General features: G+C 40.5%; 1 protein-coding gene across 1 annotated transcript in view; it reads right to left on the bottom strand.

The window, feature by feature from the left end:
• Positions 1-14,625, bottom strand: part of INPP5F (inositol polyphosphate-5-phosphatase F) — a 49,572-nt gene that overhangs the window by 21,984 nt on the left and 12,963 nt on the right. Inside the window, exons 3-4 of the mRNA XM_040435154.1 lie at positions 14,112-14,248; positions 7,741-7,869 (exon numbers count right to left, since the gene is read on the bottom strand). Of these exons, the coding sequence (XP_040291088.1) occupies positions 7,741-7,869; positions 14,112-14,248 (266 nt within the window). The remainder of the gene's footprint in view (positions 1-7,740; positions 7,870-14,111; positions 14,249-14,625) is intronic.

Raw genomic sequence — 14,625 nt, forward strand, 5'->3', positions numbered from 1 at the left:
ATGTAATATTTTTATAGAGCCGGTCATTACGGACTTGGCAATACCCTAATGTAGACTTTTTATTTATTTAAGTTTTACACAATAATAGCATTTTTGAAACCGAAATAATGATATTTTAGTGCATCTATAGTCAGAGTCATAGCTTTATTTTTTTACTGATTCTCTTGGGTAGGGTCTCATTTTTTGCAGGATGAGGTGACGGTTTGATCGGTACTATTTTGGGGGAATACGCCTTTTTGATCACTTGCGGTTGCAATTTTTGTGATGTAATGTGACAAAAATGTTTTTTGTTTTTTTTTACACAGTGTTCACCTGAGGGGTTAGGTCAAGTGATATTTTTATAGAGCTGGTTGTTACGGACGTGGCGATACCCAATATGTATATATATTTTTTTATGTATTTCACTTTAGCACAATAATAGCAGTTTTAAAACAAAACAAAATGATGTTTTAGTGTTTATCGAACAGGGTGGATCATGTGATATATTTATAGAGCCAGACTATTTTTTTTACAGGGTTCACCTAAGGGGTTAGGTCAAGTGATATTTTTATAGAGCTGGTTGTTACGGATGCGGCGATACCCAATGTGTTTTTTTTTTTTCTGTTTATTTATTATAAAATAAGTGGAAAAGGGCGTTTTTTTCTTTATTAATTTTATTACTTTATTACATTTTATTAAAAACGTTTTCTTTATTTCTGATGTTCACTTTTGGGGGTCTGAACCCCTCTACAATGCATCTGTATTGTAATGCATTCCCTGTTCGTGTACAGTGAGTAGTACACAAACAGGTTGCCTAGGAGACGGGCCTGAGGCTGGATCTCCTTGGCACCCGTAGAAGGCAGGTCCCGATGCCATGCAAGGCATTGGGCAGCCTCTGCACGGCATCGGGCTGCTTTCTGACACATCGAGGCCGGGCCACAGCAGCGCGGGGACTCGATGGGCTCCTTCACCCGCCGCAAATCACTTCTATGCTACGGTCAGCACGGACCGCAGCATAGAAGGGGTTAATCCGCCGGCATCAGCTTTTACAGATACAGCAGGGGCCCTGCTACCAGGGACTGCCGGGCCCCTGCAGTGATCGGGTGCGCACCGCTCCGGTGCCCGCCCGATCACCATGACATACTATTACGTCAATTTGCGGGAACGCAGTGGTTTCCATGACATAGTAGTAAGTCATGGATCGGGAAGAGGTTAAAATGTGACCTCCACAACACCTCGCCCCCTTAACAGTGACCTCTATAGCACTTCACTGACCTGCATAGCGGACCGTCCCCTTAACTGTGACCTCCACCGTTCCCTGCCCCTTAACAGTGACCTTCACACAGCAGCCTGCCCCTTTAACAGGGAGCTCCACAGCGGCCACCCCATTATTAGTGACCTCCACAGTACCCCATCTCCTGAAGGGCTCATGCACATGACTGTATGCCCTTCGAGACATACGGTCCAGAGGTGGGCCAGATGTCCTGGAGCGGCATGCATCGTTCGCACAGCATCATAGGTTACTATTGTCCTGCACTCATATGATCTTATGAGTGCAGGACAATAGCCCCACGGGTGGGCCGATGCGCACAGCATCGTAGTAACCTATGATGCTGTGCGCTCCCGTGCGCACGATGCATGTCGCTCCAGAACATATGGCCTGCTCACGGACCGTATGGTCTTGGAGGGCATACAGTTGTGTGCATGAGCCCCAACAGTGATTTCCACAACACCCCATCCCCTTAACAGTGGCCTCTCCAGCAATCTGCCCCTTAAAACTGACCTCTATAGCGGACCGTTCCCTTAACTGTGACCTCCACAGCAGCCTGCCCCTAGGGTGGCCGGAGGTCCGGTTTTAGGCTGGACAGTCCGGCTTTCAGGCTCCCTGTCTTATGTCACAGGGATGTCCAATTGAACAGCTCACTCTTGGACAGCAGCACTGGGCAGTCTGAGCATGAGCTGCAGGGAGAAAGTCACCCTCCCCCCACCCCTGCAGCTGACAGAAGTTGATTTTTACCTTCATTTTTTGAATCCCCGTCGGCTGCGGAGTGGGAGGGCGTGGCTTAACCAGGTCGGGGGCGTGACTAAACTGGACCTGGGGGCGTGTTTTTTTTTTTAAGTCTGCCATTCAGGCCACCCTACCTGCCCCCGTGACTGATCTGCAGAGCACTACGCTAACTTAACCCTTTAAAGCTGACCTACAGCAGTGAAGAAAAATGGCTGGGTTGTTATGGAAACCTGGTGTAAAACTGTGTGTATGTGGAGACTAAGGGGCTGCGAGCTTCTACTGGCTGATAAGGGACATGTGACCAGGCTTCTATTGGCTAATGCATTTTTTTGGAATATCTCAGGAACGGTACATGGTCGAGAGCGGAGACCTGGTCTAAAATCTTCCCGGACACCTGATGTACCTGTGTGCTTAATTCCGTGATTGTAAATGCGCCGGCGCGGATTCCTTTAGCGGACATACACACATACCCTCAGCTTTATTTATTAGATTATACTCGCTTATATATCACTGACATATTCCACAGCGCTGTACAGACATTCTCATCCCTTATATATCACTGACATATTCCACAGCGCTGTACAGACATTCTCATCACTTATATATCACTGACATATTCCACAGCGCTGTACAGACCTTCTCATCACTTATATATCACTGACATATTCCACAGCGCTGTACAGACCTTCTCATCCCTTATATATCACTGACATATTCCACAGCGCTGTACAGACATTCTCATCCCTTATATATCACTGACATATTCCACAGCGCTGTACAGACATTCTCATCCCTTATATATCACTGACATATTCCACAGCGCTGTACAGACATTCTCATCACTTATATATCACTGACTTATTCCACAGCGCTGTACAGACATTCTCATCCCTTATATATCACTGACATATTCCACAGCGCTGTACAGACATTCTCATCCCTTATATATCGCTGACATATTCCACAGCGCTGTACAGACATTCTCATCACTTCTATATCACTGACATATTCCACAGCGCTGTACAGACATTCTCATCCCTTATATATCACTGACATATTCCACAGCGCTGTACAGACATTCTCATCACTTCTATATCACTGACATATTCCACAGCGCTGTACAGACATTCTCATCCCTTATATATCACTGACATATTCCACAGCGCTGTACAGACATTCTCATCACTTATATATCACTGACATATTCCACAGCGCTGTACAGACATCCTCATCACTTATATATCACTGACATATTCCACAGGACTGTACAGACATTCTCATCACTTATATATCACTGACATAGTACACAGCGCTGTACAGACATTCTCATCACTTATATATCACTGACATATTCCACAGCTCTGTACAGACATTCTCATCCCTTATATATCACTGACATATTCCACAGCGTTGTACAGACATTCTCATCACTTATATATCACTGACATATTCCACAGCGCTGTACAGACATCCTCATCACTTATATATCACTGACATATTCCACAGGACTGTACAGACATTCTCATCACTTATATATCACTGACATATTCCACAGCGCTGTACAGACCTTCTCATCACTTATATATCACTGACATATTCCACAGCGCTGTACAGACATTCTCATCACTTATATATCACTGACATATTCCACAGCGCTGTACAGACATTCTCATCACTTATATATCACTGACATATTCCACAGCGCTGTACAGACATTCTCATCACTTATATATCACTGACATATTCCACAGCGCTGTACAGACATCCTCATCACTTATATATCACTGACATATTCCACAGGACTGTACAGACATTCTCATCACTTATATATCACTGACATATTCCACAGCGCTGTACAGACCTTCTCATCACTTATATATCACTGACATATTCCACAGCGCTGTACAGACATTCTCATCACTTATATATCACTGACATATTCCACAGCGCTGTACAGACATTCTCATCCCTTATATATCACTGACATATTCCACAGCGTTGTACAGACATTCTCATCACTTATATATCACTGACATATTCCACAGCGCTGTACAGACATTCTCATCACTTATATATCACTGACATATTCCACAGCGCTGTACAGACATTCTCATCACTTATATATCACTGACATAGTACACAGCGCTGTACAGACATTCTCATCCCTTATATATCACTGACATATTCCACAGCTCTGTACAGACATTCTCATCACTTATATATCACTGACATATTCCACAGCGTTGTACAGACATTCTCATCACTTATATATCACTGACATATTCCACAGCGCTGTACAGACATTCTCATCCCTTATATATCACTGACATATTCCACAGCGTTGTACAGACAATCCCATCCCTTATACACTGCTCAAAAAAATAAAGGGAACACTTAAACAACACAATGTAACTCCAAGTCAATCCCACTTCTGTGAAATCAAACTGTCCACTTAGGAAGCAACACTGAGTGACAATCAATTTCACATGCTGTTGTGCAAATGGGATAGACAACAGGTGGAAATTATAGGCAATTAGCAAGACACCCCCAATAAAGGAGTGGTTCTGCAGGTGGTGACCACAGACCACTTCTCAGTTCCTATGCTTCCTGGCTGATGTTTTGGTCACTTTTAAATGCTGGCGGTGCTTTCACTCTAGTGGTAGCATGAGACGGAGTCTACAACCCACACAAGTGGCTCAGGTAGTGCAGCTTATCCAGGATGGCACATCAATGCGAGCTGTGGCAAGAAGGTTTGCTGTGTCTGTCAGCGTAGTGTCCAGAGCATGGAGGCACTACCAGGAGACAGGCCAGTACATTAGGAGACGTGAAGGAGGCCGTAGGAGGGCAACAACCCAGCAGCAGGACCGCTACCTCCGCCTTTGTGCAAGGAGGAACAGGAGGAGCACTGCCAGAGACCTGCAAAATGACCTCCAGCAGGCCACAAATGTGCATGTGTCTGCTCAAACGGTCAGAAACAGACTCCATGAGGGTGATATGAGGGCCCGACGTCCACAGGTGGGGGTTGTGCTTACAGCCCAACACCGTGCAGGACGTTTGGCATTTGCCAGAAAACACCAAGATTGGCAAATTCGCCACTGGCGCCCTGTGCTCTTCACAGATGAAAGCAGGTTCACACTGAGCACGTGACAGACGTGACAGAGTCTGGAGACGCCGTGGAGAACGTTCTGCTGCCTGCAACATCCTCCAGCATGACCGGTTTGGCATTGGGTCAGTAATGGTGTGAGGTGGCATTTCTTTGGAGGGCCGCACAGCCCTCCATGTGCTCGCCAGAGGTAGCCTGACTGCCATTAGGTACCGAGATGAGATCCTTAGACCCCTTGTGAGACCATATGCTGGTGCGGTTGGCCCTGGGTTCCTCCTAATGCAAGACAATGCTAGACCTCATGTGGCTGGAGTGTGTCAGCAGTTCCTGCAAGACGAAGGCATTGATGCTATGGACTGGCCCGCCCGTTCCCCAGACCTGAATCCAATTGAGCACATCCGGGACATTATGTCTCGCTCTATCCACCAATGTCACGTTGCACCACAGACTGTCCAGGAGTTGGCAGATGCTTTAGTCCAGGTCTGGGAGGAGATCCCTCAGGATACCGTCCGCCACCTCATCAGGAGCATGCACAGGCATTGTAGGGAGGTCATACAGGCACGTGGAGGCCACACACACTACTGAGCCTCATTTTGACTTGTTTTAAGGACATTACATCAAAGTTGGATCAGCCTGTAGTGTGTTTTTCCACTTTAATTTTGAGTGTGACTCCAAATCCAGACCTCCATGGGTTGAAAAATTTGATTTCCATTTTTTTATTTTTGTGTGATTTTGTTGTCAACACATTCAACTATGTAAAGAACAAAGTATTTCAGAAGAATATTTAATTAACTCAGATCTAGGATGTGGTATTTTTGTGTTCCCTTTAGTTTTTTGAGCAGTGTATATCACTGACATATTCCACAGCGCTGTACAGACATTCTCATCCCTTATATATCACTGACATATTCCACAGCGCTGTACAGACATTCTCATCCCTTATATATCACTGACATATTCCACAGCGCTGTACAGACATTCTCATCACTTATATATCACTGACATATTCCACAGCGCTGTACAGACATTCTCATCACTTATATATCACTGACATATTCCACAGCGCTGTACAGACATTCTCATCCCTTATATATCGCTGACATATTCCACAGCGCTGTACAGACTTCTCATCCCTTATATATCACTGACATATTCCACAGCGCTGTACAGACATTCTCATCACTTATATATCACTGACATATTCCACAGCGCTGTACAGACATTCTCATCACTTATATATCACTGACATATTCCACAGCGCTGTACAGACATTCTCATCACTTATATATCACTGACATATTCCACAGCGCTGTACAGACATTCTCATCACTTATATATCATTGACATTGTCTGTACAGCGCTGTGGAATATGTCAGTGATATATAAGTGATGTCTGTACAGCGCTGTGGAATATGTCAGTGATATATCAGTGATGAGAATGTCTGTACAGCGCTGTGGAATATGTCAGTGATATATCAGTGATGAGAATGTCTGTACAGCGCTGTGGAATATGTCAGTGATATATCAGTGATGAGAATGTCTGTACAGCGCTGTGGAATATGTCAGTGATATATAAGTGATGGGAATGTCTGTACAGCGCTGTGGAATATATCAGTGATATATAAGGGATGAGAATGTCTGTACAGCGCTGTGGAATATGTCAGTGATATATAAGGGATGAGAATGTCTGTACAGCGCTGTGGAATATGTCAGTGATATATATAAGTGATGAGAATGTCTGTACAGCGCTGTGGAATATGTCAGTGATATATAAGTGATGTCTGTACAGCGCTGTGGAATATGTCAGTGATATATAAGTGATGAGAATGTCTGTACAGCGCTGTGTAATATGTCAGTGATATATAAGTGATGAGAATGTCTGTACAGCGCTGTGGAATATGTCAGTGATATATAAGTGATGAGAATGTCTGTACAGCGCTGTGGAATATGTCAGTGATATATAAGGGATGAGAATGTCTGTACAGCGCTGTGGAATATGTCAGTGATATATAAGGGATGAGAATGTCTGTACAGCGCTGTGTAATATGTCAGTGATATATAAGTGATGAGAATGTCTGTACAGCGCTGTACAGACATTCTCATCACTTATATATCACTGACATATTCCACAGCGCTGTACAGACATTCTCATCACTTATATATCACTGACATATTCCACAGAGCTGTACAGGCATTCTCATCCCTTATATATCACTGACATATTCCACAGCGCTGTACAGACATTCCCATCCCTTATATATCACTGACATATTCCACAGAGCTGTACAGGCATTCTCATCCCTTATATATCACTGACATATTCCACAGCGCTGTACAGACATTCTCATCACTTATATATCACTGACATATTCCACAGCGCTGTACAGACATTCTCATCACTGACATATTCCAAGAGCAGGAGGAGTAAGAGTCCTGACCATAGGAGCTTACAATCAGGGCTTTGGGAAATTACAGTATTAGCCCGGACATGAAGACGTGTGCAGCTGTCGATACATCTTGGGGGGCTGCTCTTCAGATAGTGGGGGCTGCAGGTCGTCCCCGGTAACGCCCTTTGGCCTGACAGTCTACCCCTACTCACAGGCAGCAGGGATGCCTCGGGCATGGTTCCAGCTGCAGCCATGCTTCTTACCTTCTTCTTATTGGGGGCAGAGACATTGGATTTGATCTGAGTCAGGGTCTTGAGGAGGAACTTGGAGTCGTCGGGGGACTGCGTGATCTTCTCCGGTTTGTTGATGCCAAAATGGTGTTTCTTGCACAACTAAAAAAAAAACATAAAAAAAGGCAGTTGTCAGTAACTCCGGAGGAAGCAAGGACCCCAGAAAGTGCTCCCCCAGTGCGAGGCGTGCCCTGTGTGGTTAAGGATTAACCCTTCGCTACCCCCGAGCCCCCAGACACACGCAGGCTCGGCTGTGGTGCAGCCTTGGCCAGTGGCTCCTCTCCACATGTCCTCCATACAAGCCTTCCCAGTTATCCTGCTGTGTTAGGCTATGTTCGCATAGCATTTCTGGCTCCGATTTAAAGGGGTTCTCCGGGCTACAGATATTGATGACTTGTCCGTCGGATAGGTCATCAGTATCACATCAGTGGGGTTCGAGACCCGAAAATCTGATTCTGATGACCTATCCAGAGGACAGGTGATCAATATCTGGAGCCTGGAGAACCCAGTTACAGAACACACTGGGAAAAGCACCAGACAGGGAGGTTAAAGGGGGGCCCTGGGATCCGTCACCCATATAATGATGTCCATTTAACGGATACACCCATGAAATGCTAGGAGTCTAGAAGGGTGGAGTAGTGAAGTATAATAAGCGGCGACCTCTTCAGGTCAGGGGAACCAGGCGGAGCGCTCCACAGAAAAAGCGGGCGACAGCGGGGTCCGGGGGCTATTACAGCTGTGAGGGCGGCCGACATATTACATACACAGACTATACAGCGTCCCATTACTCCAGGAGGTGGGCACATACTTCTACATGAAGGTATGTATGGAATCCTGTACACTCCGCTTACTCAGCGCAGCCGCCCCGTCTCCCTGCTACGCCGCGCAGGATCGCTGACAAAACTCTGCTCATCCTCAGGGATCCCAACGAGATCACTACCACACAGTACTGTAATACTAGACGGCATTATATATATCACTACCACACAGTACTGTAATACTAGAGACTACATTATATATAGCACTACTACACAGTACTGTAATACTAGAGACTACATTATATATAGCACTACTACACAGTACTGTAATACTAGAGACTACATTATATATAGCACTACTACACAGTACTGTAATACTAGAGACTACATTATATATAGCACTACTACACAGTACTGTAATACTAGAGACTACATTATATATAGCACTACTACACAGTACTGTAATACTAGAGACTACATTATATATAGCACTACTACACAGTACTGTAATACTAGAGACTACATTATATATAGCACTACTACACAGTACTGTAATACTAGAGACTACATTATATATAGCACTACTACACAGTACTGTAATACTAGAGACTACATTATATATAGCACTACTACACAGTACTGTAATACTAGAGACTACATTATATATAGCACTACTACACAGTACTGTAATACTAGAGACTACATTATATATATCACTACTACACAGTACTGTAATACTAGAGACTACATTATATATAGCACTACCACACAGTACTGTAATACTAGAGACTACATTATATATAGCACTACTACACAGTACTGTAATACTAGAGACTACATTATATATATCACTACTACACAGTACTGTAATACTAGAGACTACATTATATATAGCACTACTACACAGTACTGTAATACTAGAGACTACATTATATAGATCACTACTACACAGTACTGTAATACTAGACGGCATTATATATATCACTACCACACAGTACTGTAATACTAGAGACTACATTATATATAGCACTACTACACAGTACTGTAATACTAGAGACTACATTATATATAGCACTACTACACAGTACTGTAATACTAGAGACTACATTATATATAGCACTACTACACAGTACTGTAATACTAGAGACTACATTATATATAGCACTACTACACAGTACTGTAATACTAGAGACTACATTATATATAGCACTACTACACAGTACTGTAATACTAGAGACTACATTATATATAGCACTACTACACAGTACTGTAATACTAGAGACTACATTATATATAGCACTACTACACAGTACTGTAATACTAGAGACTACATTATATATAGCACTACTACACAGTACTGTAATACTAGAGACTACATTATATATAGCACTACCACACAGTACTGTAATACTAGAGACTACATTATATATATCACTACCACACAGTACTGTAATACTAGAGACTACATTATATATAGCACTACCACACAGTACTGTAATACTAGAGACTACATTATATATAGCACTACTACACAGTACTGTAATACTAGAGACTACATTATATATAGCACTACTACACAGTACTGTAATACTAGAGACTACATTATATATAGCACTACTACACAGTACTGTAATACTAGAGACTACATTATATATAGCACTACTACACAGTACTGTAATACTAGAGACTACATTATATATAGCACTACTACACAGTACTGTAATACTAGAGACTACATTATATATAGCACTACTACACAGTACTGTAATACTAGAGACTACATTATATATAGCACTACTACACAGTACTGTAATACTAGAGACTACATTATATATAGCACTACTACACAGTACTGTAATACTAGAGACTACATTATATATAGCACTACTACACAGTACTGTAATACTAGAGACTACATTATATATATCACTACCACACAGTACTGTAATACTAGAGACTACATTATATATATCACTACCACACAGTACTGTAATACTAGAGACTACATTATATATAGCACTACCACACAGTACTGTAATACTAGAGACTACATTATATATAGCACTACTACACAGTACTGTAATACTAGAGACTACATTATATATATCACTACTACACAGTACTGTAATACTAGAGACTACATTATATATAGCACTACTACACAGTACTGTAATACTAGACTACATTATATATAGCACTACTACACAGTACTGTAATACTAGAGACTACATTATATATAGCACTACTACACAGTACTGTAATACTAGAGACTACATTATATATAGCACTACTACACAGTACTGTAATACTAGACTACATTATATATAGCACTACTACACAGTACTGTAATACTAGACGGCATTATATATAGCACTACTACACAGTACTGTAATACTAGAGACTACATTATATATAGCACTACTACACAGTACTGTAATACTAGAGACTACATTATATATAGCACTACTACACAGTACTGTAATACTAGAGACTATATTATATATATCACACTACACAGTACTGTAATACTAGAGACTTCATTATATATATCACTACTACACAGTACTGTAATACTAGAGACTACATTATATATAGCACTACTACACAGTACTGTAATACTAGAGACTACATTATATATAGCACTACTACACAGTACTGTAATACTAGACTACATTATATATAGCACTACTACACAGTACTGTAATACTAGAGACTACATTATATATAGCACTACTACACAGTACTGTAATACTAGAGACTACATTATATATATCACTACTACACAGTACTGTAATACTAGAGACTACATTATACAGTATATAGCACTACTACACAGTACTGTAATACTAGAGACTACATTATATATATCACTACCACACAGTACTGTAATACTAGAGACTACATTATATATAGCACTACTACACAGTACTGTAATACTAGACTACATTATATATAGCACTACTACACAGTACTGTAATACTAGAGACTACATTATATATAGCACTACTACACAGTACTGTAATACTAGAGACGGCATTATATATAGCACTACTACACAGTACTGTAATACTAGAGACTACATTATATATATCACACTACACAGTACTGTAATACTAGACTACATTATATATAGCACTACTACACAGTACTGTAATACTAGAGACTACATTATATATAGCACTACTACACAGTACTGTAATACTAGAGACTACATTATATATAGCACTACTACACAGTACTGTAATACTAGAGACTACATTATATATAGCACTACTACACAGTACTGTAATACTAGAGACTTCATTATATATAGCACTACTACACAGTACTGTAATACTAGAGACTACATTATATATAGCACTACTACACAGTACTGTAATACTAGAGACTACATTATATATAGCACTACTACACAGTACTGTAATACTAGAGACTACATTATACAGTATATAGCACTACTACACAGTACTGTAATACTAGAGACTACATTATACAGTATATAGCACTACTACACAGTACTGTAATACTAGAGACTACATTATATATATCACTATTACACAGTACTTTAATACTAGAGACTACATTATATAGATCACTACTACACAGTACTGTAATACTAGAGACTACATTATATATAGCACTACTACACAGTACTGTAATACTAGAGACGGCATTATATATAGCACTACTACACAGTACTGTAATACTAGAGACTACATTATATATATCACACTACACAGTACTGTAATACTAGACTACATTATATATAGCACTACCACACAGTACTGTAATACTAGAGACTACATTATATATAGCACTACTACACAGTACTGTAATACTAGAGACTACATTATATATAGCACTACTACACAGTACTGTAATACTAGAGACTACATTATATATATCACTACTACACAGTACTGTAATACTAGAGACTACATTATATAGATCACTACTACACAGTACTGTAATACTAGAGACTACATTATATATAGCACTACTACACAGTACTGTAATACTAGAGAATACATTATATATAGCACTACTACACAGTACTGTAATACTAGAGACTACATTATACAGTATATATCACTACTACACAGTACTGTAATACTAGAGACTACATTATATATAGCACTACTACACAGTACTGTAATACTAGAGACTACATTATATATAGCACTACTACACAGTACTGTAATACTAGAGACTACATTATATATAGCACTACTACACAGTACTGTAATACTAGAGACTACATTATATATATCACTACTACACAGTACTGTAATACTAGAGACTACATTATATAGATCACTACTACACAGTACTGTAATACTAGAGACTACATTATATATAGCACTACTACACAGTACTTTAATACTAGAGACTACATTATATAGATCACTACTACACAGTACTGTAATACTAGAGACTACATTATATATAGCACTACTACACAGTACTGTAATACTAGAGACGGCATTATATATAGCACTACTACACAGTACTGTAATACTAGAGACTACATTATATATATCACACTACACAGTACTGTAATACTAGACTACATTATATATAGCACTACCACACAGTACTGTAATACTAGAGACTACATTATATATAGCACTACTACACAGTACTGTAATACTAGAGACTACATTATATATAGCACTACTACACAGTACTGTAATACTAGAGACTACATTATATATATCACTACTACACAGTACTGTAATACTAGAGACTACATTATATAGATCACTACTACACAGTACTGTAATACTAGAGACTACATTATATATAGCACTACTACACAGTACTGTAATACTAGAGAATACATTATATATAGCACTACTACACAGTACTGTAATACTAGAGACTACATTATACAGTATATATCACTACTACACAGTACTGTAATACTAGAGACTACATTATATATAGCACTACTACACAGTACTGTAATACTAGAGACTACATTATATATAGCACTACTACACAGTACTGTAATACTAGAGACTACATTATATATAGCACTACTACACAGTACTGTAATACTAGAGACTACATTATATATATCACTACTACACAGTACTGTAATACTAGAGACTACATTATATAGATCACTACTACACAGTACTGTAATACTAGAGACTACATTATATATAGCACTACTACACAGTACTGTAATACTAGAGAATACATTATATATAGCACTACTACACAGTACTGTAATACTAGAGACTACATTATACAGTATATAGCACTACTACACAGTACTGTAATACTAGAGACTACATTATATATAGCACTACTACACAGTACTGTAATACTAGAGACTACATTATATATAGCACTACTACACAGTACTGTAATACTAGAGACTACATTATATATAGCACTACTACACAGTACTGTAATACTAGAGACTACATTATATATAGCACTACTACACAGTACTGTAATACTAGAGACTACATTATACAGTATATAGCACTACTACACAGTACTGTAATACTATAGACGGCCATGTACGCAGACGCCTGGGGAGATCCGCGCGTTTCAGTCTCAGTTCACACCTACCTCGAGCTCAAGGTCTTGCGGTTCGGCGGCTGACAATGGGATGACAGCAATCTTACTGATTTTGTAGATTTCGTGGCCTTCTGGAAGGACTCCAATCAAGGATTTCTGACGAATAAGTAGAAGCCACCAGGGGAGGTCTGTGGAAGGGAAGCCCGTGGGGCTGTTTTAATATGTGGTACACAACAGGAACAGCAGATGTACGGCAGCCCGAGAGATCCAGATATAGGGGCCACCACCCTGACCCAGATTCCTCCAAAGACTTGTGTTCGGGCTACTCTATCCTCAGCAAATGACTAACCTTCTGAGGGGCTGGGGTTAGGGGTAGTTCAAACCAGCAGAGTCCATCAGAACCCAGCAAAGTCTATCAGTGCTGCCCAGTAGAACCTGGCAGAGCCCAGTAGAACCCAGCAGAGTCCATCAGAACCGGCTATGAGGCCTGTCCTGAGGACCAGCCGCCTACTCTAGTCTTCTGCATGAAGTCATGATGATAAGCTGAATGCTGAGGTCACGTTAT

Source organism: Bufo bufo, chromosome 6 (genome assembly GCF_905171765.1).
Source record: "Bufo bufo chromosome 6, aBufBuf1.1, whole genome shotgun sequence".
Classification (NCBI taxonomy): domain Eukaryota; kingdom Metazoa; phylum Chordata; class Amphibia; order Anura; family Bufonidae; genus Bufo; species Bufo bufo.